Source organism: Xyrauchen texanus, chromosome 32, assembly GCF_025860055.1.
Source record: "Xyrauchen texanus isolate HMW12.3.18 chromosome 32, RBS_HiC_50CHRs, whole genome shotgun sequence".
Taxonomy (NCBI): Eukaryota; Metazoa; Chordata; class Actinopteri; order Cypriniformes; family Catostomidae; genus Xyrauchen; species Xyrauchen texanus.
The window spans coordinates 14,097,659-14,123,565 of NC_068307.1; the positions used below are offsets into that span (position 1 = coordinate 14,097,659).

General features: G+C 36.6%; 3 protein-coding genes across 5 annotated transcripts; 1 reads left to right on the forward strand and 2 right to left on the reverse strand.

Annotated features, from left to right (window-relative positions):
- The first annotated feature begins 907 nt into the window (after window positions 1–907).
- LOC127626285 (ras-related protein rab7) lies at window positions 908–10,705 on the forward strand. The gene is made up of 5 exons (XM_052101974.1): window positions 908–992; window positions 5,449–5,575; window positions 7,511–7,729; window positions 9,216–9,344; window positions 9,481–10,705. Exons 1-5 carry the CDS (start codon window positions 940–942, stop codon window positions 9,574–9,576), a joined length of 624 nt encoding a protein of 207 aa, XP_051957934.1. The 5' UTR covers window positions 908–939; the 3' UTR covers window positions 9,577–10,705.
- A 183-nt stretch (window positions 10,706–10,888) lies between these two features.
- hmces (5-hydroxymethylcytosine binding, ES cell specific) lies at window positions 10,889–20,180 on the reverse strand. 2 transcript variants are annotated; one of them, XM_052101972.1, is made up of 7 exons: window positions 20,099–20,180; window positions 19,495–19,707; window positions 19,260–19,403; window positions 16,847–17,026; window positions 16,582–16,736; window positions 16,280–16,472; window positions 10,889–11,360 (listed from the first exon to the last, which is right to left on the reverse strand). In XM_052101972.1, exons 2-7 carry the CDS (start codon window positions 19,681–19,683, stop codon window positions 11,157–11,159), a joined length of 1,065 nt encoding a protein of 354 aa, XP_051957932.1. In that variant the 5' UTR covers window positions 19,684–19,707; window positions 20,099–20,180; the 3' UTR covers window positions 10,889–11,156. The 2 variants fall into 2 exon arrangements, with proteins under 2 accessions (XP_051957932.1, XP_051957933.1); XM_052101973.1 differs by having other exon boundaries at window positions 19,495–19,703; window positions 20,099–20,165.
- Window positions 20,181–20,290: 110 nt separating this feature from the next.
- On the reverse strand, window positions 20,291–25,875 carry tada3l (transcriptional adaptor 3 (NGG1 homolog, yeast)-like). Of its 2 annotated transcripts, none has more exons than XM_052101813.1 (9): window positions 25,834–25,875; window positions 25,075–25,308; window positions 24,725–24,975; window positions 23,302–23,407; window positions 23,002–23,134; window positions 22,221–22,324; window positions 21,995–22,095; window positions 21,535–21,726; window positions 20,291–21,291 (listed from the first exon to the last, which is right to left on the reverse strand). In XM_052101813.1, exons 2-9 carry the CDS (start codon window positions 25,282–25,284, stop codon window positions 21,099–21,101), a joined length of 1,290 nt encoding a protein of 429 aa, XP_051957773.1. In that variant the 5' UTR covers window positions 25,285–25,308; window positions 25,834–25,875; the 3' UTR covers window positions 20,291–21,098. The 2 variants fall into 2 exon arrangements, with proteins under 2 accessions (XP_051957773.1, XP_051957774.1); XM_052101814.1 differs by having other exon boundaries at window positions 25,075–25,332; window positions 25,834–25,872.
- Window positions 25,876–25,907: the final 32 nt, after the last annotated feature.

The window sequence follows — 25,907 nt, forward strand, 5'->3', positions numbered from 1 at the left end:
ATAAGTATTATTTAATTATAGTAATAAAGTGATAATCCTAACACAACTGAAATGTACACAAAAGAGATCCACTAGATAATGGATTGAGTGGAAAAACTATGTACCAATAGAAGTGGCTTCATGTTCATTGAATATTTTTACTGGAATTACTGTTAAATGTTCTGCTGCATTATCCAGTAGAGTAGTTTATAATAAAGGTTTTCTTAATAGGATACACATGTCGTTTTTATGTAATTCTTCTCTGCCTACTCTATTTTATATTGAAGTGTGTAGTTATAGAAAAAGTAGTTTTGGTGCATCCTTAATAAGAACATGTAAAATACGTGTGTCCTGAATTTTCTGTTTTGGCCAAGAATATATATATATATTTGTTTATATTTAGACAGGAAGTGTCTGATTTTTGTATTCAGGTCCAGATATTGTACTTCCAGAGTACTGTATTTAGTAATAATTCATGCCCTATGTTCTCTCCCTTTCAATTTCCGGGACTGGATATACCCCTGTATTTCTGCAGATGGGCCTGGATTTATTTAACATGTTTATTTTTTACGACATGTTCCAGCCACCCTATTAAAAAAGGAAGTCTGTGCGTTTAACAGTAGGCGTGCGCATGCCGTCTGTGAGAGTATGTTCCTCGTGACTGGTAGTAAGAGTGCACATGACCAATTTGAAGGTGCATGCAGAATCATGGGTTTTTTCATTCAAACAAAAAGAGCTTTTATAACACCCTTCAGAGTGTGCAAGTTAAATGAAATGTGAGATTGTGTTATTAGCATGTAGTAATTGCAGATGAAGTTTACGACCTGTGTTCCAATCCTTAAATTAGGCCTATTTGAGCACAAAAGCTTTTGCTTTCACTTCCTTTTTTGTTCTTATGAGTGGTGCTGTTAAAATTCTTGCTTTATGATTTGTGCTTCCTTTTCCCTCAGCTGTGACACTATGACATCAAGAAAGAAAGTTTTACTCAAGGTGATCATCCTTGGAGATTCCGGGTGAGTTTACACATTTCAACATTTGATATAGTTATAGAGCATTCTGTTTAATAGATCCATACCCCTCCCTCTATTTGACCTCAACGGTTGACATTAAAGCCTTAAAATTTGTTCTTTGGAAATGTGTTAAACCTAAGTGACAACACATATTGACCCACAGGAAGTGATTTTCAAAGCAGTGCGTGTCTAAAGTGCCACAAACTGATGTTACAATTAAAGTGTCAGACTACTACTGGTCTACTCAAAGCTGTTGTAACTTAGAAATTATTCATTTCTTTGACAAAGTTCATAATGACAAAATTAATTCATGCCTGACTTTGCTGTTGATGTATATTTTAGGGCTGAACAATTAATTGACAATAAAATCAAATGTTTATGTTTATCATATCACTGTTCAAATTGCAATCACAATAATTGCTTAGATTTGTTTTAATCGTTTAGTCCTAATATTTTCTTTTCTTATTTTCTGAATACATTTGACATAATTAGGATAATTTTGACCTGATGTGAACCCAGCAAGTCTACACTAATCAAAATAAACACCCTTATTGATTAAACTTAATTAAAAACATAGTCAATAAAGTCACTTTTTAATGAAATCCAATGTTTCCAATGTTATTAATAAAGTTTATTGATGATACACTACTCATTAAATAAACACATAATTGTATGAATTGATTAGGGTGGATAAATTAAGCCACAATCATTAGAGTTTAGCTTTGAGACGAGAGTGTGAACCCATTGGCTCTGAGTGAAACAAGGAAAACATGTCCCGGGGAGTGATGCCGTACATGCATTTAGATGTGAATTTTGAGTAGAAGTGTAAACATTGCTTGCAGGGGCGGATTGGACTAAAAAGTGGCCCTGGACTTTCAAGCCCTGAGCGGCCCACCACACAACCAGGGGTGGACTAGGAATAGAAATCACTGTCCTATTTCTGCATATGCCTTCGGCATATTGTGATGTCGTTTTTGTGGCCAGTTCTGCATAACGTGGCTCATTTCAGCTTATCGGCAGACGCCTGGTTTCACGTTTCATTTCCCGATGGCCAGACCATCCCTGATCGGTCCCGAAGTGTGTCGGCCACCGGGAAAATGCCACAGTATGCCAGATTACCAATCCAGCCCTGATTGCTTGAAATTCCAGTTATAGCCCATTACATCTTACTAATGCACAGTTTTACAAACAATATAAGCATATACACTGCCTGGCCACTGCCTGGCCTTAAGAGCCTATGGATCATTATTGCAGTGATTAATATGTTTCAGCTGGCAAAAAGTCTTTTAACCCAAACTGATGCAGTGTGTAGCTTCTCATTTCTTAAACAACCATGTCGGAAGACGTATCCCATTATCGTGGAAAAGATGTTACTGTGTTTCAGAAGTGGCAAATTATTAGCCTGCATCAAACAAAGAAAACAACTAAGGAGATTGCTGAAATCACTGGAATTGGGTTAAGAACTGTCAAATGTATAATTCAAATCTGGAAAGATAGTGGTGAACCGTCAGCTTCGCAGAAGAAATATGGGCAGAAAAAATCCTGAATGAACCTGATCGGAGATCACAAAAATGCTTCAGTCACATCGTAAAAAATTGACAGTAGAACTCATGGCTATGTTTAATAGTGAAAGTAAGAGTATTTCCACATGCACAATGTGTTGAGAATTTACAGGATTGGGACCACAGCTGTGTGGCCACAAGAAAGCCACTTGTTAGTTAGGCTAATTGGAAAAAATTACTTCAGTTTGCTTGGGAGCATAAAGATTGGACTATGGAGCAATGGAAAAAAGTAATGTGGTCTTATGAGTCCAGATTTACTCTATTCCAAAACGATGGGCTCAACAGGATAAGAATGGAAGAGCATGGAGCAATGAGCCCGTCATATATAATGCCCACTGTACAAGCCTCTGGAGGGAATGTTATGATCTGAGGTTGCTGCAGTTGGTCAGGTCTTGGCTCAACAACGTTATGCGGCAATAAAATGACAAGGTTATCCCATCAATGGATTTTTTTCTTCCCTGACGGCACGGGCATATTCCAGGACAACAATGCCAAGATTCATTGGGCTCAAATTGTGAAAGAGTGGTTCAGGGAGCATGAGAAATCATTTTCACACATGAATTGGCCATCACAGAGTCCTGACATTAACCCATCCAATACCTTTTTGCTAATATTATAAATAAATTTCACAAGTGTTGACATAATATTTTTCTGTTTAGCTCTACCGCATAAACTCCATGTCGATCCTTCAAATGTCATGAAAAACTGGTTTGGAAACACTTTTTGTTGAGAAAATTGGCATTAACGCAAAAATGTAGTGTCACATTTACCCCAATCGTTTGCCTGTTAATCATGATGCCGGTATACATCGTTGAAAGGCAATTTATTGTACGTGATAATGGATTGATCTTAACAGTATATAGATCCGATGCTGCAAACATGATTCACTTCCAGGAGTGCCAACACAAATATCTCACATCATACACATCGACAAGTGCACGGAGAACAAATGAATCGCCACTGTTTGCGATTAAATTAATCACGGTAAACATCCGTTTATTTATTAAAGTTGCTTTTCTATACCATTTAAAATAATAGACTGCAGTCATGCATTTAGCCCACAATACAAAAAAAAACAAAACTAAAAAACAGTTTATGTTCAAAGATGTTTTAAATTAAAAACAAATGCACAATACTAGAAGAAAAGCTTCATTGTGCTTTTTTAGAACACTAACAGCCAAATTCTATAAAATTATTGTTTAGCTTACTTTTGAAAAAATGATGGCAAAATTCCATGTTTTAAGTCAAATAAATTAGCCTACCAAATGAACAAAGCATTAAATAAAATAATTAATTACCAAATGAAAATGAATTTTTTTAGACCTATATTTTTATATATATATATATATATATATATATGCGCGTGCCTTTTCTTTACACAAACTTAAATTAGCCTTACCCTGTTATGTAGATGAAAAAAGTCGGCTGAATGACATTCTCAGAATGATTTACACTTCAAGACTATAAACTATCTGAACTATATGTCCAATGCTGAGTTCACTTTCAGTAAACAAGCTTTTGAACTTTTTAAATCAAATCCTCTTTACCTCGGATCATATTTGCTGAGCTTCTTCAGAAAATGTAAATTGAATTATGATGCTAAAATAAATTTTAGATGACAATCAAGTTCAGTTGTTAGATAAAAGTTGCTGGACATAATGCAGTTGTGATAGCAATGCTTTAGATCATTGTTTAAAATAGCCTATTGAATATCAGGAATGTATCATATGTAAACCCTGATATTACACCGCAACAGATCTTCTTTAATAGCTGTGCACACAGCATATACACATGGATGGATGGTCCTTATACTAAGACTGAAAGTTTCCCTCACTACTTAGTGCAAGTTGCCAGCTTGAACATGGCAATGACGATTAGCTTTCGGGTCGGAACCGAAGGCAACCTGCGATGGGTGCAACATCAGGACCAATATTACAGTCCTATCTGAAGGGCAACTGTTCCCTTTTGATTGCAATTCCTCCTCTTCTGATAGCTTTTATTGATTGCTGAAATTAAAATGACAGTAAGCTGGGTCATTTCAATGAATTGTCTCAATACTCTCCCAATTTTATAATATTAAGGAAAAATATTAGGAGGTTAATTAGCAATAAACACACATTTCTGTATGGAAATGGCTTAAGGGCAGATTTCTTTTGCGATAAACCAAAACCATTTTTTTTTATAGGTATGACGTCATCATGCACACCATTTTTATTGCTAAAAGGCCATTTGAATGCAAACAGGTAGAAGACGGCATAATTTGTACGCGTTTTTATTTTGTCGATAACAAAACAGCGCAAAAAGTGGATGGAAACTAAGCTAGTGAAAGTCTTTGGGATGTGCTTGAGAAGACTCTCCAGAGTGGTTAGACTATCACGTCAACAATACAAGATGTCGGCCAAAAATGTATACAACTCTGGACAGAAAAGAGTGTTGTGATGTTGCATAAGGATGTTGAAACAATGCTAAACACGGTCCAACAATATATTAAGAGTATGCATCCTTTTTTTGCCTGGCAGTGTTTGTTTGTTTTATGATGCTCTGATCATTTAAAAGCCATGTCATGTCAACCACCAAATACAAACCAAAAAAATATTCAGTATAGAGTCATTTATTTCCACGCATTATTTTACATTATTCCAGATTGAAACTCAGCAGGGTGAAGATGGGAGAGTTTGTGGGTGGGAGAGAAATGCTTAATAAAATATTGCAATTTTTACTGTTTCTTTCACTATATCCACATCACATCGTCGGGTTCTACCTGAACTGTGGGTTTGCATCAGTGAATACCGTTTTTGTTGATCTATAGTATTTTTATGATTGTTCATGTAATGGTTATTTTTCATGACACACAGTTGTGCACATTTACAAGTATTTTAATATGTTTGTCTCAACAGGGTTGGGAAGACATCTCTGATGAACCAGTATGTGAATAAAAAGTTCAGTAATCAGTACAAAGCTACTATAGGAGCAGATTTCCTGACAAAAGAAGTGATGGTTGACGACAGACTTGTCACAATGCAGGTACAGAGGTTTTATTTTTACAGACATACTGTATGGTTACAGAAAGGCACATGATGCTTTAAAGCATCTAAAAAAAAATGTATTTCCTGCATGCCAGTGTGTTTTGAAAGATATCACATTACCTTAACTGACTTTTAATTTCATTAACATTTTTCTAAACTAAATTGATCCTTGATCTTTTGAGAAGAGTTCATTGTGCTAAGAAAACATGCATAACTTTCCAAACTCAAAACTTCAACCCCATTCCAAAAGAAATTCATAAAGCATCTATTGAAACTAGACATTTATTAAACTGTGTATAGCACCTGCCACTCTGCATTTCTGAACATCTGAACATTTTAAATGAGCAGCTAAATTTTATTTTTTAAATGAGAATTGTGATCATTTCTGATCTGATAATAGCTGTTTGTGCAGCACATTTCAGCACAGATTTTTTGTTAAAAGCTTACGATGTAATGCAGGCTTTACAAAGAGCGTATATTGGACCCTATAGTTAACACTAAGCTCTGAGGGTGTTTTTAATGATTTCCTGTTTCAGTGGCATACCCAAAATTAAAGGCTTATAACTAGTGTTTGGTATAATTATAAAGAAACGTCTAAATTTTTTAACAGAAAAATCATAAAAAAAACAGCAAAGAATTGACTTTTAATTTTCTTATTTGACACACATACATGTATATAAAAAAACTGCTTTTGTTTTATAAATATAAAACTGCTTTTGTTTTATAAATATAAAACTGCTTTTGTTTTATAAATATAAAACTGCTTTTGTTTTGTTCCCAATCATGTCACCTGTAACTGAGTAAAAATATTTTGATACAACAAAGCAATCGAATTATTTATCCTAGTGTCCAAAAGCCTCTCCAAACAAATAAAACGTAATACAAAATTGTAAATAAGAACTAATTAAAACATGCAAGCACAACACTAACCAAAGGTACAGTATGAATGGCATGCAGACATGATTTTAGTAATGAGATTTCACAGAATGAGTTTCATTCAGTGCTATTTGAGTCATTATTGAGTCTGTGTCATGTACTTGTCGCCATCTCCTGGTGGCCAAATTTAATTAGTGATTGATCACATGACTCGTTGCCCAAATATGGAAGATTATCACCACTGGTTGGAGCAATCTGAACTCCGTACAATTGGTTTAATGTTCCATGACACTACAGCATTTCCGATGACTTCATCTGATCCATGAAAGCTAACGTATTTGTAGCCTCATAGCAAGATGCCAGATGCTGTGTGCTTATCGTGCTTCGTGTGGGTTATCTAATGATCTATGCATCCGATTACTTTGTGTCTGGGTTAGTTTTGAAGATAATCGCCTCCTTTAATGATATATTCTATTTTATGTTCTGTTTATTTGTTGTAAATAAGGTAAGATGCAGCATACAAGCAACCAGCGCCAGGTTTAAGCCTTCCAGGGACTCTGGGCTAGCTCATGATAATCATAGCTAATTAGGTCATGTGATCTACAGCTCTACACCGGTTAACCAACGTCAAAATTAAACAAATTAATATTCATTAGCAATTACACAATTCATATTAAAGTTCATATTTGATCTTGTTTACCCAGTGCTCCCCCTAGTGGTGGGGCCCTGGGCTGCAGCCCATGTTGCCCATTGGGTGAACATGGCCGTGCAAGCAGCACCTGTTTACATGAAACATGTACGTATGTCAAAGACATATTCTTAGCTATTACTCACTATATTTTTGTCTGGAGTAAAACAAATAATTTAATCAAAGTGCTGTTGCTAATTTGACGTGTGAAGGGGTTCATTTATGATATGCCCCTTTAAAAAAATACTTGTATTGTTACATAATTTTCCGACTACACAAATGTGCGATTCAGCCTGGCAAATTCATATATGATTGCTGTTAATGTAAAACCAAATTAATTTGGTAACACATTGTTTTGTTGTCATACAGATATGGGACACAGCAGGTCAAGAGAGATTCCAGTCTTTGGGCGTGGCATTTTACCGTGGTGCAGACTGTTGTGTGCTGGTGTTCGATGTCACTGCCCCCAACACTTTCAAGACATTGGACAGCTGGAGGGACGAGTTCTTGATCCAGGCCAGTCCGCGCGACCCAGAGAACTTCCCGTTTGTGGTGCTGGGCAATAAAATTGACCTAGAGAATAGGCAGGTGGGTGATGTGGCATTCCTGTTTGTGAATGAGTTTGTAGAGTTTATTTATATCCGTGAAGGTTTATAGTCATTTAGGTTATTACAGAGTGTCAGTCAAGAGAAATGGTACTCTATCCATTGTAGTCATGTATACAACCAGGTGTAGAAACTGAATTTTACCAGAACATAGAAGTGAGAATAATATATTTAAAAATAATTTTAGATTCTTAAAGGCCATTCATTGACTGAGCGGGCTAATTCAAGATCACAGATACCCTATATATGTACATGTAAATGTGTTATTTGATCATCGATATCAGATGTTTGGTTTGGATTATTTAAATAGCATGACCTATCCACAAAGTATTTCGCCTCCTAAAATCAGGGGCAGTTCATACAGAATGCGTTTGAGTTTAAAGAAATTGTTTACCTAAATCTAAAAATTCTCTTCTTTCACTTACCCTCATGCCATCCCAGATGTGTATAGCTTGCTTTCTTCTGCAGAACACAAAGATTTTTAGAAGAATATTTTTAGAATTTATAGGTCCATATAATGCAAGTGAATGGTGACTAAAAATGTTAAGCTCCAAAAAACACATAAGGCAGCAAAAAAGTAATCCATAAGAATCCAGTGGTTTTATCCATGTCTTCTGAAGTGATCTGATTGATTGTGGGTGAAAACAGGCCAAAATGTAACAATTTTTTCACTGTACATCTTGCCCTTGCCGTCTTTAGGCACGATCATGATTTCAATCTCTGTTACACTTCTTAATGCTTGATGCATGTGCAGAGTGCTAGATGGTGCTAGGAAGTGCAATCGAGCTTGAAATCTTGATCGCCAAGGAGACTGCTGATGTCAAGATATGTAGTGAAAAAGGAGGTACAGTTTGGTCTGTTTTCACCCAAAACCGATTGGATCGCTTGAGAAGGTATTGATTGAAAACTGGTCTTTTGGATTACATTTATGCTGCCTTAATTTGCTTTTTGCAGCTTAAATGTTTTGGTCACCATTGACTTGCATTGTATGGACCAACAAAGCTGAGATATTTTTCTAAAAATATTGTTCTGCAGAACAATTGATAACACGTCTGGGATGGCATGAGGTTAAATGAAGAGAATTAAAAGTTTTGGGTAAACTATTCCTTTATATAGCTAAAGACAGCACAACAACTGGAACAGAATGCAGGTGTCTTCAAGTTCTGTTAACATGTTATGGCGTCAATAGCAGCGAGACATGTTGTAGTGGGCAAAGATGTCCATCTACTGCAAGTTTACATAGAAAAACTATTCCATAACATTGCAGATGGACGCAAAAAAAGCGTCCTGTGTGAACAGCCCCCTAAGGGTGTTTGCTAAAATCATCATACCACAAAAATACAACTGGTTAATTTAAAATGCATTAATGTACCAACAATGGCTGCAATCCTATTTACTTCATTAATAGCTCTGTAACTTCAACACATTTTCATTACAGATTGTTTTTGTCCACATATTCTCACCCTCAGGTAACAACCAAGCGAGCACAGGCTTGGTGTCAGAGTAAGAACAGTATCCCATACTTTGAGACCAGTGCAAAGGAGGCCATCAACGTAGAGCAGGCTTTCCAGACCATTGCACGCAATGCACTCAAACAGGTACATGCACTGTATTCAAAAATATATTAAGTATTATAGAAATATATTAAAAGGATATTTATTTTAAAATAGGTTTTATGCATTGAGTCGTGATGAAGGGGATGCCAACTGTGCTCATTCTTTTTTATTTTTGTAGGAAACTGAAGTGGAGTTATACAATGAGTTTCCTGAGCCAATTAAACTAGACCGGAATGATAGAGCCAAGCCATCTGCAGAGACTTGTAGCTGCTGAGGAGCTCCTGGGGACACTACTGTTCACCTTCACCCTCTTTGGCCTTGTCTCTCTTCCTCACTTCCTCTCTTTCTTTTGCGTTCCTTCTCTCTTTATTTCTTTCCCTGCCCTTTACTCTGTAATCACTGGCCTTTGTAGACAAGCAGATGTCCTCTCATTCAGTATCCTACACAATTTGCATTCACATTCAAAACACAACACACACACACACACACACACACTTATGCTCAAGAGGCTAAATCTGATGCCCAAAGTAATCAAGAAAACATTTTCATACACAATCCCAATACCACTGACTGGTTCTGCAGTCACCTCAAACATGTAAATGTTCTACTGAAACTCTTCACAATACTTGAATGACTTTTTATATTAACCAGTCCCATAGTGTAATTGGAATATGGGTAATGTGAATGCTGAAAGATGGGGGTGTGTATCAAAGCATTAAAGCTGTTAGTTGGTACCCAAACTGCCCACCATTTTCAATTGCTTATTCATTTTGCTTGAAATAAAGTAGCAGCATGACAAAAAGCATGCTACATGCTTTATTTGCACATCTTCCTTTTGCAACAATGAACTAGCATTCTAGCTTTGTCCCAAAGCACTGGTCTAACACTGCCCTCACTCTAACATCAGAGAACTGCAGCCAGTTAATCCAGTGTACACCCAGTCGTGGTCCTCCTTTTAACCAAAAAGGAAAATAAAAATGAATGGTCAGTCGTGCGATAGGGGATGGGGAATTAATCTCGCTACAATTCGCACTTATGACATTTAGTATGTCTATTGTCTTTTTATATATATATATAGTCATGCAAGAATGACTATATCACCCCAAGTCTGCTATGGACAAGTAGTGCCGTAGGCCATCTCTTGTCTATTTCCCCCCCATATCTTGCCCAGACTACCAGGAGCTCAGGATGGTAGAGAATTTAAGTGCTTTGTATCACTCAGATCTTTTCCTGTCTGTTTGTTGATTATTATTATCGTAATTATTATCATCTGCATTGCATATACAAATAAAACAACTAGACAACAATGGGGAAAAACTGAATTTTGACATTTAATGAAACAAAATGCACAGCATATTCATTGTACAAGATAAATGTATTTCAAAGTAATAATGGAAATAAAATTAAGTTGTTGAATAAATCTGTTGTACGGTACATGTTTGCTTTAGATCTGGTGAGACTAACGTTTATATTGAATTTGTAATGTAAAAGGTGTAATTTTCCTCTTTTACATGTTAACAACTGGAACAATTTGAAACAAAACATTCATAAATCAAGTTAATGTGAATATTTATTTGCTTCAAATCATGAAAAGGGCAATTACCAAATGCACACCAATATCTACACACTAAATACTTGGAAAATGAGTGCTGAACTGTTTTAACCAATATTGAAGCATGTTAAAGCCACGAGAGTCTTATGCTGTTCTTAAGATGGGTCTCTTTATCCATTGGGTGGGTCTTCTCATACTAGTTACTGGTCACCAGCTCTAGTCATAACACCTCTCTCTGGTTGAAGAGAATGCTCATTCCAATCTGTGCACAAGGACACTGACAGTCCTGTAATGATTCTCTATTATGAGGTTTTTGGTTTCTTACTTGAACCTGTTCCCAGCAGCCATTGCTGGAGAGGCCCATTTGGTTTTGTCTGCTTCTCAGATTCAATCTTTCCATCAGGTCCTTTGGATGCAGCATCTTCATCAGTATCCTTCCTCTTAGTGGGTGAAGCAGTCTTAAGCCAGCTCATCATCATTTTACTGCTGGCTGAAGGCTTAGGGGTCTGGACAAAGGCAAAAGGTAGTAGGTAAGTATTAGCATAAATCAAGGGTGTGATATTAACTTCTGATCCATATGAAAGCTAACTTTTATAAGGAGGTGCAACTGATAAAGATTTAGGGAACCTTATACAGGATCTATATAAACTAGTAATATTCATTAAATGCATGTAGAAATCAAGCACATCCTTATTAAGAGCTGCTAAGCAAAGATGTGATAAATCCAAACTTAGAGTAAGGCATAAGAACCAAGTACTTAAAGGAGTAATAGATAATTGAAAAAGTTCAATACTATCATAATTTACTCACCTCCACGTCGTTCTAAGTGATATGAAAAAGAATAATTCTCCGAAAAATTAAAATAGTCTAATTTACTTGCCCTCATGCCATCCCATAAGCAGAGGCGGGGACTTGAGTTATATGACTTAACTAGAGTCGCAAATTTAAGGACTTGTGACTTGCTTGACTAAAGGAAGAAATTGACTTGACTTTGACTTGAGAACCAGCGACTCGAGACTTTACTTGAACTGAATGACGACAATGACTTGAAATTTTTTTTATTATTATTATTTTCAATAACTTATTATAAACAGTAATGAAATATGTTTAAAAAATATTGCGACATCAATTAATTAATATGCAATAATGTAAGCCAGCCAGCACCACTGATCTGCATCTGCGCTCACAACTCGTCAAAATGACAGAAGATTGTCAAGCTAAAAAAAAAAAATCTCCTTTGGATAAAAAGATATTGAATTGGACCCTGTGAATAATAAAAAAAAAGATTTGCCAGATGCCCAATATGCAATGCAAAAATATTGGATACAACTGCCACAACCTCAAATTTCATCATACATTTCAAAAACCACAAGGAAGCGAAGTAAATCATTTCGTCATTTCATTATCCAGAAACATTTATTTGTAAAATTACTGTTCAAATGTTTAAGGGTTGTCAGTAAATTAAAATTATTCTAAAGTTTTGTAGCGCGAAAAGTTTTAAATGACCCGACATTGCCGCTAAATGTGTGTGCGCCTTTTCTAAACCTTCTCAACAGTAAACAATATACCATAACCGTTTGTTGCCAATATAAAAACATAACAGGCAGATTTGCATTCACAACACTTCATTTAAAACATGACAAGTATAAAATATACAGAATGACTCGTGACAAAATCCAAGTGCTCTCGTAGTGATTATGACTTCTGAAGACTTTAATTAAAGCCTTGAATGCAATACTTTTATGACTATTTTATATAAATGTATCTCTGAAGGGAACTGACTTGTCTTCAGAAAAGTTTCGATTGCATTTTCTTTTCATCTTACCTCCGTACAATGCAGGGGTCGGGAACCTTTTTTCATATAGGAGCCCATTTAAAATATTTTGGTTGATACATTTTTTTTGAAAGAGCCGTACCACAAACAAATAATTTACTATTTTCAAAAATGTTTTAATTTTTTTTTAAAATGTTTATATTGCCCATAGACTACTCAAAAACAAACACATATGCAAAAATTAATCGGTAACATGTTGCAATATGGAATTGAGTACACGTGTTTGTGCGGGTCTCCATAAAATTACTTCCATTTTATAACGGTTCATGAAAAATGGCTGAGTGATATTTAAAAAATATTTTAACGATAATCGCAATATCAGAGAGTGAATATTTTTGCTTGATTGATTTTGCTTTAAAAATGACATCAATTTATTGAAGCACAAAAAAGTGATTAAAAAAATCTTAAATATAACCACTTCCCGAATACAAACATTTACCATCTCCAACGGACCCTTTTGTCAACACGCAAGCATCAGTCAACAACACCAGGTGAATAATTACTAACAGCTACAAATTAAAAACTAAAAGACAATTATAAATATAAAGAGATTTATAATAATTTTCATAAGCCTAATAAATTCCCTTCTGTTCCCAAAATAATGCTGCCAAATGTGTGTTCTTATCGAATGTGTTTGTATTGCGTTTGTTAAAACAGTTAATGCTGCCTAAAGAAAACTGAACTCAATTTTATGTTCAAAGTGAACATGTATTGTATTACTTTATGATTTAATCACGTTCGTCTTTATATATTACATACATTACCGAACCAGCAGAGTTGCACTCACAATGTGTAAAAGTGAACTGCTCCGTGGAAATTTAAAGCTAAATTTATGAGATGATTGGCGATAATTTGCAGCATTCTCATAGACAACATTATTCTTGCAAACAGTTTTCAGTTGAATCAAACAGAGAAAAAGGAGTGATAACCCTTTACATGCACTTGCTCCATGAGACAGGGTCACGATGCACGTCTCTGAACAAACAGAGAATCAGACACGAGTACTGATGGCTTTTCTTTTGTCTGTTCTTAAAAATATAATAAAGTGTGTTTCTTCAAGTGAGTCTTTTTGACTAACAGAATTTCTTGTCATGTATCACCCCGAGACATCTTACAGGTCACCCGCCTGTTGCGGATAGATGAGCAAAATTACTTGCGCATGAAATACTTTTGAACGAAGAGCACGCAAACTGGATTGAGTCTCGTCGCATTTTGTGGGTGCTATATCACACCCTGGGTGCACATAACAAATAACTAACATTCGTAAAATCGCTCTTAGAAAATGCTTTTAACAGCTGAGATCAATAGTTATTGGGAAACGAGGTCCAGAACTCTATAAAAGTGCGTGTCTTGAAGCTTTCATTGCACGCGTGAACAGCAGAGCTCACTGTGCGCACATCAAATCAGACGGGCATCGCGCGGCTTTTCTTTCGTCTGTTTTCAAAATATAATCACGTTTCGTTCTTTGTGTCTAATTCTTTGTAATAAATCACTCTGAGAAGTCTTACAGGCCGCCTTGCACAGTAGATGGTACATAAGCAAAATACTCTGTATGATTATGATGTTAATTTCAAACTTGTTCACCTAGAGTGACAAATTCAGAAGAAAGAAAATCAAAACTGTAATTGACTTCAAGCTTTGCAATTGCACCCACACTTTCTGTTTGAAAATTATCTCTAGAAAGTTTTAAACGTTCATGTGTTGGTGAATAGTGAGACACCCAGCGAGCCACTTGATTTTTAACAAAGAGCCACAGGTTCCCGACCCCTGGTATAATGCCTAATAAAGTATCGATAATAAGCGAAGGGCTGCATTGTGTACAGACGTTACCAGGAAACAGCTATATTTCTGCTGCAGAAGCGCCACCTACTGTCAGAGAGCGAATTTGCATTTTCATTCAGCCCATCTGCCATTTATGTTAGATCAATGTGAAAATCAGACCACATTTTTACACAGCATTACACTGCGCGGTGTTATACATTTTTACCAGTTAATTGTAAAAATCTAAACAAATTGGATAATAAAGTATCTAGAAGTATTCACAGCATTTTTAAGTACCCACGCTAAAAACTGTGCATGTTCATTAACCTAATTTACTAATACTGTGTGTGTGTGTGTGTATATATATATATATATATATATATATATATATATATATATATATATATATACATAAGCATCACTGTTATACAATTCATATAAAAAAATTAATGTAAAGAAATGCATACAAGTTCATAATTTCAGAGAAAAAATAAATATTTATTTAAAAAATTAACCTCTATTTATTTTAGTACTGTGGCTTGACTCAACACCCATTAGGACTCGACTTGCTTGAAATGAGTCACTGAATTGACTTGCTTGATTTGTCTGCACTGCACTTGAGACTTGCTTGTAACTTGAACATGTGTGGCTTGCTCCCACCTCTGCCCAGATCTGTATGAGTTATAACGAATATTTCAGCTCTGTAGGTCCATATAATGCAAGTGAATAATTACCAAATCTTTGAAGCTACAAAAAGCAGCATAAAAGTAATCCATATGACTCCAGTGGTTTAATCCATGTCTTCAAAAGTGATATGGTAGGCAAGGTTTTTTTTTTTACATCTACACTTTGACCAGCTATGCGCATTCACAAGAGGTCTTTTGTTTTTTTGGCTATTCACATTCTTGTAAATATGCCCCATTTATTCATCAATTTTTTTTCTTTCTCCTACCTGCCCATTAGGTGGCAATATGCACAAAGAATGCGTATAGCCACAAAAAAAAAAGAACTCATTCCTCTCGTGAATGCAATTAGGAGGGCAGGTCAAAAAGTGGACATTTATAGTGAAAAAGGACTTAAATATGGATCTTTCTCACACACACACCATCATATTGATTCTGAAGACATGGATTAAACCATTGGAGTTATATGGATTACTTTTATGCTGCTTTTATTTGATTTTTGGAGCTTGAAAGTGTTGAAACCTATTTACTTGCATTGTATGGACCTACAGAGCTGAGATATTCTTCCAAAAATCTTTGTGTTCTGCAGAACAAAGTCATTCACATCTGTGATGCATGAGGGTGAGTAAATGATGAGAGAACTAACATTTTTGGGTGAACTATTCCATTAAAGCTTAAAAAAGGTCCCAAAACAAAAGTATCATAAAAATAGTCCATGTGAGTCCCAAAACATATTCAAAAACTTCTGTAGACATAAGAAAGTTTTGGTGAGAAACAATTTACAATATAATAATTGTATTGTTGTGTGTTAGGGTTAGAGAAGCTTGCTTAAAGATGCTTGTGTTGTTCAGTGCTAAAAGTTATCACATGAACACGCAAGCCGCTGTGAACAAGCTTATTTTACAGACTACTTTTATGATACTTATGGGTAATTATCAAGTTTTAAAGTAACACACTCTCCATCCACTGCAATTGCATTGATAAGACTCACAATATTCATTAAACACATTCCGCATAAGACAGAAAATCATACTGGTTTTGGAAAGACTTTAGGGTGACTAAATTATGACAGAGTTTTTATTTTTGGGTGAAATATTACTTTAAGGTCCAGCACTTGCACTTCTGATCCAAACCAAGGTTTCTTTACCTTTTTAATTGTGGGGTCTACAGGCTGTAGACACTCTGGGGAATTATTGCGGGAATTGTTGACCAATGATGAGACGGGGTGAAAGGTCAGGGAAGACTTTGGCTGAAGTAACTTCATAGCTTCCAGTGATTTCACTTCTCCAAAGTCCAACCACCGTCTTACCTCATCCTCTCCATCCAGCACGGCAGGCATCCTGTTACAAAACATCACACTGACTCAAGCAGCCAAGCACAACAAACTTTGGCTAACTGTTTGAAACTGACATTGCAACATGAACAATTCATTATATTAATGCACTGAACCTGTCGTGGATGCTTTGAATGTTCGGTGAGGCATCTACAGTAATAACTGTATACGTGTACAGTGCCTCTCCACCACTAGGAGGAGTCCAGCAGTCAAATAGCCCTGCCATTGTCAGCAGACGCCACCCTGTCCAATCACCGTCTTCTTGATCACTCTGAAGGGAAATATGGAGGAATAAATAAAAGAAAATTAGATGAGTAAGACTGGCATGGGTGAACAAATACATCTCTATATAAGGAAAACAAAAATTATCAGTTGGTCAACCTCTCCTTGTTCCAGACTATGCTCGCTCTTCTCCTCCTGTGTGCTTTGTTGGCAGGGCACTTTTCCCCCTTGGCTTTGTGGGAAGTAAATGAAGAAAGGCTGTTTCTCCTTCTCCAGTCGCCGCCATTCGTAAAAGCCGTCAGCTAGAACAACACAGCGCTGGCCTTTCAGAAGAGGATCCTGTAAGACAAATACCTTTAAAGGTGCTATATGTAAGATTGACAACAAGCATTTGAAATGGATACTGCAGTCCAAATTCAAAATATTGGAGAATTGTCTGCCAGACTCTAAACTCATGCGGGTTGCCAGAATGTTGACACGCAAATTAGCCAACTCAGTATATGTTTAAAAGGATTTCTGTGCTTTAAGCTGTCTCCATCTTCCAAAGGCATCTTCAATATGTATCCTTGTTTTACTACGCCTCTGGTCGTGGTGGTTTTTAGATGGATTGTGAGGCTTTTTATGTCGGGTGGAATCTGTTATCTCTGATCCAGTTTGTTTGCTGGCTTCCATGGCTGCAGCACCGAGTTGTTTTCCTGCAAAAGTGTTCAAATCTGGCAACCTGGCAGTGTCGAAATACTATTGGTGAGTGGGCAGGATCACACAGGCCAAAACATAAACAGAAATTCCGTCCGGGAATGTAAACTTCAAAGTAGAATATACTGGCTGTAGCATTGTTATCAGAGAAGCCAGTATTTCAACTTAGCATGTTTCCTAATTCTCTAATGACATATTATGGTCATTTTATGATTTAGTACAGTAAAAATATTACATATAGCACCTTTAAACATACTAGTCAGTGTTTAGGATAAACAACCATATTTTCTAACAGGTGACTCTCATATTGTCCAGTTCATACTACAGAGACAGGAGAATAATGTTGGTATGGACAGGTCCTCTCAGATATGTAGTTGAAAAAGCAGGTTCTCATTTTATCCTTGTATGCCTTCTTAATAAAATAATATTTCAGGTTCAATACAAGTAAAGCTCAATTGACAGCTTTTGTGGCATAATGTTGATTAACACCATTTATTTGGAAAAATCTGGGTTCCATTGAAACATTTACATTGGATGTGAAATGGGCCAATCCGTAAACTTTAAAATACACACATAAAAAAAGATATGTTAATATGATTTTATTATGACAAAATTGCTTACTCACCTTTTCTGTGTGAAGTTATAGCCAATTTATAACTTCATTGCCATGACAGTGTAAAGTCATCAAATCATAGAACTGTAAATATTACAACTAAAACAAATTTACAGCTCAAATAATACATTTGTTTTAACAGAAGAATTAATGCAAGTGCTTTGATCAAATTATTATAGTATATTTTTTAATATTCTAGTATGTTTTTATATATCAAAATACTTATATGAGTTTCCAGGCCTTTGTGTGACCCAGGAGAGAGCATGTGAAGTTACTAAAAGTGTTGATGCTGCAGAGAACACAAAGAATGGTATATAACCTTGAAAAACAGGTGTATGAGCTAACAAAAACAAAATATGTATTTCTTCAAAGACAAAATGTGTTTCTGTTGGTCAGCAGTGTTCTGGCATGTAAACTTGACGATATCACTTATCTCTTATACTTTTAAACAGTTATTATATGAATGGTATATTGTAAGCTGCATGTATGTTATCTTTGCAGCTGGTGTTTTGCTTCTTATATAATATGTGTAATCTGTTTTTGCAGTTATTATATGAATGGTGTATTGTAAGCTGAATGTATGTTATCTTCGCAGCTGGTGTTTTGCTGCCATGATGTTTTGTTTTGATGAGCTAAACATCTGTGGAGCTTGCATTTTCTTTCATTAATCAAATGATAATGTGAAGTTACCAGCTGATGTATGTTTTTTTTTTTTTAATAGATAAGCGGGGGATTTTCCACCAATATTTAATTAATGAAGGAGATAAAAAATATTGGTGGCAAGGTCAATAATCCCATTGGTCAGAGATAGTGGGTAAAAGATAGCTAAAAGGTATATAATTGAGAACTTAGGAGAACAATGTTAGGACAGACAGCTGACTGGACTCATGTTTATTGGTGTTCAATAAACTTCAACTTTGGCATCTGGAACTCAAGACTCCGAGAGTTTTCTTACAACTTAGAGAGATTCATCGTGATATTCCACGACATTATAAGCGTTACATTTCTGTCTTTAAACCCTCAACAACAACAAAAAAAACCCATATTCACTTACATTTTAAGTGCCTCACTGTCACTTAGATTTTTCTTTTTTTTTTAAAGGAGGGACAAGGAGTTTTGTCAGTGTCACTTCGGTTATGTTCTGATGTTGCCATTCTCTTTCATAACCAATCTGTGTATGAAAAACCTAAATTTGCACTCAAAACAGGACTGATAACAGTTAGTGTGAACAGCCTGCGCAAACTCCGAAACCAGCAAGAGTACCTTGTAAGACTTCTTCTCAAAGAGGCTTTCACTACGGCAATTAGAGGTGCTGTACTGCATCTTGTTGGGGTCATTTTCCTTGAACCAGGCAGGGACGAGACCCCAGCGCATCGCAGTCAATACACACTCATCTACAGGGGAATCCTAAGGGGGGGAAAAAACTTAATTAAATAACTGCTTTTATATGGCAAAAGTTGAGCATTCTTGTTTTTACAAATAATTTGCATTTTCGTGCCTTGTTGAAGTGTCTGTTGGAAAGCAGGACGGGGCTGAAGGATTGAGGACTTTTGTTGTACGAAGGTCTGTATTTATCCGTGTCTCCATCCTTCCATCGAGGTCGGTTACGTTGTCCTCTCCGGTCTCGATACAGACACGCGCGACTGAGCTCTTCCGGCGCGAGAGTGCACGCCGTTCTCCCGCACATGCTGTTCGCGCCAAATCTGCCTGACTTCACCACACATTAGCCATCAAAACAAGCGTTGACAAAAACTATATTGACTACCGTTAAAGACAAACAAAAGCTGTCTGTTCATTCAAAGTATAGTATACATGACGGTTTCCTCACGTCACATTTAGTTATCGAAAGTACGTGTTTTGTGGTGCAGTAACAAGGTAAAAGGCTGGACACAGCTAATTTTACCTATGAACGTATTAGAAAACCTAACTATACTGTACAATTTTTACCACAAACGTGAAGTGGTTAGACGGCTTCTGCCGGCTTCACGCAACGGTTTCTGCATTTATTCACCCGTTTGATGTTTTAATAGACTGGCAAACCATATAATTTCAGATGCAATTAGAAATTGATCCTGCAAACATAAGGTTGAAGATATTCTCACCTCTTAACGGCTAAGTTCTTGTTTTGAGGTAGTGCAGAGCTATGAGGTTCACTATACAAGATGTGTGTAAATCTAGTGTAAACATGTAATAGCGCCCTCTATCGGATTCGGGGGCGGGGCAACCTTTTATATAATTACAAATAGTCGCTTTTGACTTAATTAATTGGCGCTAGTTTTTAATCAAATGTTAATTTTTATTTGAACACATACATGCAAAAACAATGTCATGGTTTAGAACAGCATGTCTGATACGGTGAACATAACTAACTATGGACTGAACAACAACATACACTTCATTTCCAATAACAAACTTGATATTTTCTCTTAAAATAACTTTGACTAGCTCCATTTCCTTACAATCATATGAAACTCAAAAATAACATGTACTTGCCCTATCCCATGCAGTAACCAAAATAATAATAACACTATGACAATAGTTTACACAATATCAATCTATTATGGTAATTGCTTCCATTTGGGAACTGTACAGAAAGGCAAAAAATATGGTCACCTGGAGGTGCCACAGTTCTGGCAACATCAATAGTCAGTGGCACTGCAAACCCTTAGTGGCAAATTGCTTTATTTTTAACTGTCTTATTTTGGATAGAAGGCAGTAAAAATATATGAACATAAGTACAATATGATAACATTAAAGGGATAGTTCATCTAAAAATGTAAATTTTCTCATCATTTACTCACCCTCATGCCATACCATATGTGTTTGACTATTCTTCTAAAATCTTAGTTTGTGTCAGCAGAAGAAAGTCTTAAACATCTGGGATGGAATGATGGTGAGTAAATGATGAGAGAATTTTTATTTTTTGGGTGAACTGTCCCTTTAAATATTCACTGACACTCACATGTTCTTTGCCTACCGTTATAACCATTTCTGATTTTAGTCTGGGTGCCAGACTGTTAGTGTTGAAATTGTCTGTATGAACAGTCCCTATCCAACAATCATACAAATTAACATACAACACAAGAAAGCTGCCAGTCATATTTATCCATCTAAGAGTTTGAGAATACTTTCTCTCTCTTTCAATGCTTTCCAAGCCTGATCTTTCTCTTTTTTTGTTGGAGTGCGTTTCTTTTGCCTGGCTGCCATAATGCGACGGAAGGCCTCCATAACCTCGTTATCAGCCACTCGAACCCGATGACGAAGCTCCTGTTTCCTCATCTCTTCCCGTGCCAACCTACAGGAACAGGGGTTAAAAGTGACTTTCCCAAAAACACATTAAGCCTTGTATTTGACTATGCATATGAAAAACACATTTCTACTTGGGAGCTCACCTAAAATTCACATCTACTCAAAAGTTATTTGACTAAACAATGGAAATGTCATACTCCATCTAACTCTTCAAGATTACAGGTTTCTTTTCATGAGCTTAACTTCATCTTATGTTGAAAAAAGTCTTGATCTGTTGGCTGCGACTCACTTGAGAAGATCTTGCTTGCGTGAGCGATTGTGGATGGTAAGTGCTTTGAGTTCAGACTGTCTTTTCTGCAGTTCAGCCAGCACCTCATCTTCTGACTCTCCCCCAACACCTTGCCTCTCATCAAAGTCCAGCAAACCCTGAGACACCAGCTCCTCTCTTATACGAGCCTCTAGAGAGCGTGTGTGAGGCACACTGTAAAAGAGGGTGAAAGATGAGACAATTTACAATCATAGCAGATGTTCCTGTTTTATTGTGCACAATTCATCCATGTACACTACAAAACTAAAATCAGTTATGAGAGCCCTATGCTGACTTTGAAGAGATAAAAATGGCAATTTCACAGCCTAATTCCTTATGACAAAAAAACGAAAATTTTGGAAATCCAATAATGTACACAAGAAGGCTAAACTCATCACACTGCACTCATACTGATGCACCTCCAAACTCAAAAAGGTATTACCTGAAGGCTTTACCCTGGCTACGAGGAGATGTACCAGCCCCATCGTCCTTTCCTGGAATGTCTGGAATGGGTGAATCCTCCATAGGGGATATAATATTTTCCTACATGCATGAAAAAGTACAAAATATCTAACATATTACATTCATGAAACATTCATACACTGATATAAATCAAGCTGCTATATGCATATTACTTATAGACATTTTGGCAGAGATGATTCACTGACCTCAACAAGTGCTTGTAGAAGCCGCTGAGTAAGAGGGCCAAAAGGACAGCCGTCTTCTGGAGGCTCATGCTGTGACTCTGACTTCTTAAGCAGGGCATCTACATCTACATAAACAAATAAAAATGTACATGACATATGATATACAGGATGAACGCAATAAAAAAACAGATTTCATGTTAGACAAGACGTTACTTTGACCATGCCTATGTTGCGAAAAAATCAAGACATACACTCACAGAGCACTTTATTAGGAAACTATGGTACTAATAAAGTGTCACACATGGTCTTCTGCTGTTGTAGCCCATCTGCATCAAATTTGATGTGTTGTGCATTCTGAGATGCTATTCTGCTCACTACAATTATACAGAGTGGTTACCATAACATCTGCCATTCTCCGTTGACCTCTCATCAACAAGACATTTCTGTCTTCAGAACTGCCCCTCTCTAGATGTTTTTTTGTTTTTGACACCATTCTGAGTAAACTCTAGAGACTTGTGCATGAAAATTCAAGGAGATCAGCAGTTACAGAAATAATCAAACCAGCCTGTCTGGCACCAACAATCATGCCACAGTCGAAATAACTGAGATCACATTTATTTACCCATTCTGAAAGCTGATGTAAACATAATCTAAAGCTCCTGACCCATATCTGTATGATTTTATGCATTGCACTGCAACCACATGATTGGCTGATTAGACACTTGCATGAATAACTGGGTGTACAAATGTTCCTAATAAAGTGCTAAATGAGTGCCTCTTCTGTCTTTGAATAAAGGATTACCTTTGGCATCCAGTTCAGAAAGAGGACCCATCATGCTTTTCTTCTTGTCATTGGCCCTTGCTCCCTCTCTTTGCTCCTCTAGCAGGTCCTCTTGAGCCCAGCGCTGAGAATAATGCTTTCCCAGGGCTGGGATCTGTAAGGCAACAGCATGTAAAGCAAGCTCAATGTCAGAAAAGAACAACAAACACAAAAGCCACTAAACACGCATTTTTCTGTATATACAATTTGGCGATAGAAGTAGGCCGTAAAGAGAAACCTGCAATAAAGTAGAGCAAGAATCTGGGTCTAAAATATACTGACCTTGTAGTACTCTGCTTCATCATTAGGTGGTTTGAGCAGTTCTTCAAGAACTCGCACCTCTTCATTTGTGATGTCCGCACAGTAAGGCTCCACAGAGGCCCAGAATCTGTTTTACACACACACCGTCATGAAAACAACCCTTACATTACAATAGTATATTAATACTGATAACTAAATATTTCCCCTCTAGAATCAACAAAATATGTCTGGCTTTTAACATCTAAGGTGCGGTGTCCCAAACAGCACACTATTCTATGTCATTTTGAAGCAGAAGTACTCGGATGATTCACTTCTACAACTATAAAAATGGAGCATGAAATGTTGAACAGTGCATGCACTCAGTGCTCACGGCAGAGTTATCTGACTGGTCTGACAAAACAATTGTAAATAACGGAGACTGTAGCAACAAGCAAAACTTCAGTGAAGGCAGCACCTTACAAATGTGAGTTGAATGCTTTACCATCATCCCACTCTGTACGAATATGTACTTTGTTTGGGATACAAGTGTTAAACTGAGGTTGGCTAACACGCTAAAGCTAGTGGCAACACATTGCATGTGTTTCAAATGTCACTTCAGTCAGCTGTTAAACGGTGAGTTAAGTGCTGTGTTCTGTTTGTGACAATACTACACTTGTTTAAAGCTCACCCTTTACATATTCTGTGGACTAATTGACAAAAATTGGTCTAGTTTTCCCCTGAAATGTAAAAAAAAAAAAGATTGCAATTAATAATTGTTACTTTTTTTTTTTTGGGTTGTTCTAATTGTGTAAGAATGTAATTCTGGTTATATTTACTCCATCTCCATACAAAAAGTCTTATTTTATTCCACTAGATGGCAGCAAGTACTAGAATTTTTCTTTTTCCTCTATCACCTTCCATTACAAAATGCCGATCTGAAATGTAGGTGGCACTCTAAAGTATTTTAGCCATCACAGATGTGCGCGTCCATAGACATTCAGTCTAATTTTCAGTTTATGCACCATCCCCATTGTTTCATCGAATATCCTGGCCTTTGAGTGGACTAGAAGCTCAAACTAGATGTTATTAGTAAGCATCGATAGTCAATAACATATAGTCGATTATTTGTTTAGCATAATTTTTTGCTGGACTGCATATTTTGTCCTGGACATCTACGATATAACATTGGATTATTCTAACAAGCAAACTCAGACAAGTAAAAAATTGCTAAATTATTTATTTTTTTTTTGAAAAAAGGTAAAAGGTAAAATGCAGATATAAAGTTTTTAGCTATTTGGGGCATCAGTGATCGGTGCATAAAAGAGACATTTGTATTTGATGTCTAAAAATATTATTTCCCTAGTGTTGAAGAGGTTTAGGTATGTACAACTGTAAGTAACCAGTTATTATATTGGCCATATGATATATATTATCCATCACACAAGAAAGATCTATTTCAGCTAACCTGTTGGGAGCATCATTTTTGGGATTGCGGGGTATGTCTTGCGGGTCCACTTCAAACTCAAATTCCTGGACTTTGGTTTGTATGTTCTTAGACTTTGGTCTGCCTGGTCCAGGCCCGGGAGCATGACTGCCTTTTCCATCAAGCTTCTGTTTCTTGGGCTTGGAATGGCGAGAAGAAGCAGAAAGATCTGTATCTTTCCCCAATTTCAGCAACCTTTTGTCCCCTTTTTTGTCCTGCCAGTCTGTTAGAATCTGTTTCAGAGATTAAAAATAAAGTCAAATAAAGTAGGTGAGACAAAAATAGAGTAATAGAGATAGAGACAGTTTAAGAGATAGTCCAAAAACTGTCACCTGTCTTTGTTCTTCCAGTGCTCTGAGACGCCGGCTCGCAGAAGAGAGAAGCGTTTCCAGCTCCAGCTGAAGTGTGTCCAGCTCTTCAATGCCAATGCCATCATCCTCCGAGCGGCTGAGCACAGCAGTGTATCGTGGACACACTTTCACATGGTCCACAGGTTTGAAGTCATAGTACTTCAGAGGGGGACAGTCCTTCAGCTCACTCATCTTCTCAGTAACAGGAACCTAAATCTTAAAAGTGAAGGCTGAGTGAAGCTGAAAATGTCCAACAATATATCATGAGTTAAACATGGCTAATCCTCCTTAGAAATCAGAGAAAACACAACGTTATTTTATTAAAAGTGGTAAAGGTGTGATCTGGATGCTGAATGAACTGTGCTGGGCGCTAGTGCTGCCATTAAACAGCTACACAATGTGATAAGGCAAGCAAGATGTACTGCAATGTTATTCATTACGGTTATTAGGTGTCAGCTGATTTCTTGAATGTGTTGCATCCCTGCTTTCTTTAACTCACTAACATAATACTGACATCTATATATAAAACCAGTGTGAGATACAGAGGTTACACTGTAAGCTAAAGCTACATGCTAGTTCGCTGCATTCTATCCAAACCACGGGTAACCGGTTGTATTAATAATTATGTGTTTTGTTTAAAACGTAAAGGTTTGCCTCGACAATTAAATAATATGCTTATAAACAAAACAGAAGAATGAGCTAAACGCAGAAGTAATTTATTAATAAAATTGCATTATTTACCTCGCTCGAAAGGGCATCCATTACTGACTAAACCATTATGTGAATGGGGGAGGAGGGAGAAGACAGCAGGATTA

What these genes read in the sequence shown, in the direction of transcription:
- hmces (XM_052101972.1), bottom strand. Translation starts at nt 19,683, where the DNA reads ATGTGCGGGAGAACGGCGTGCACTCTCGCGCCGGAAGAGCTCAGTCGC. An exon ending in TTGAGAAGAAGTCTTACAAG is followed by an intron (nt 17,027 to 19,259) that starts GTACTCTTGCTG and finishes TTTGTCTTACAG; the next exon opens with GATCCTCTTCTGAAAGGCCA. An exon ending in ATTCAAAGCATCCACGACAG is followed by an intron (nt 16,473 to 16,581) that starts GTTCAGTGCATT and finishes GTTTTGTAACAG; the next exon opens with GATGCCTGCCGTGCTGGATG.
- LOC127626285 (XM_052101974.1), top strand. Translation starts at nt 940, where the DNA reads ATGACATCAAGAAAGAAAGTTTTACTCAAGGTGATCATCCTTGGAGAT. An exon ending in ACAGACTTGTCACAATGCAG is followed by an intron (nt 5,576 to 7,510) that starts GTACAGAGGTTT and finishes GTTGTCATACAG; the next exon opens with ATATGGGACACAGCAGGTCA. An exon ending in CACGCAATGCACTCAAACAG is followed by an intron (nt 9,345 to 9,480) that starts GTACATGCACTG and finishes TTATTTTTGTAG; the next exon opens with GAAACTGAAGTGGAGTTATA.
- tada3l (XM_052101813.1), bottom strand. Translation starts at nt 25,284, where the DNA reads ATGAGTGAGCTGAAGGACTGTCCCCCTCTGAAGTACTATGACTTCAAA. An exon ending in ATGAAGCAGAGTACTACAAG is followed by an intron (nt 23,135 to 23,301) that starts GTCAGTATATTT and finishes GTTGCCTTACAG; the next exon opens with ATCCCAGCCCTGGGAAAGCA. An exon ending in CGCAAGCAAGATCTTCTCAA is followed by an intron (nt 21,292 to 21,534) that starts GTGAGTCGCAGC and finishes CTGTTCCTGTAG; the next exon opens with GTTGGCACGGGAAGAGATGA.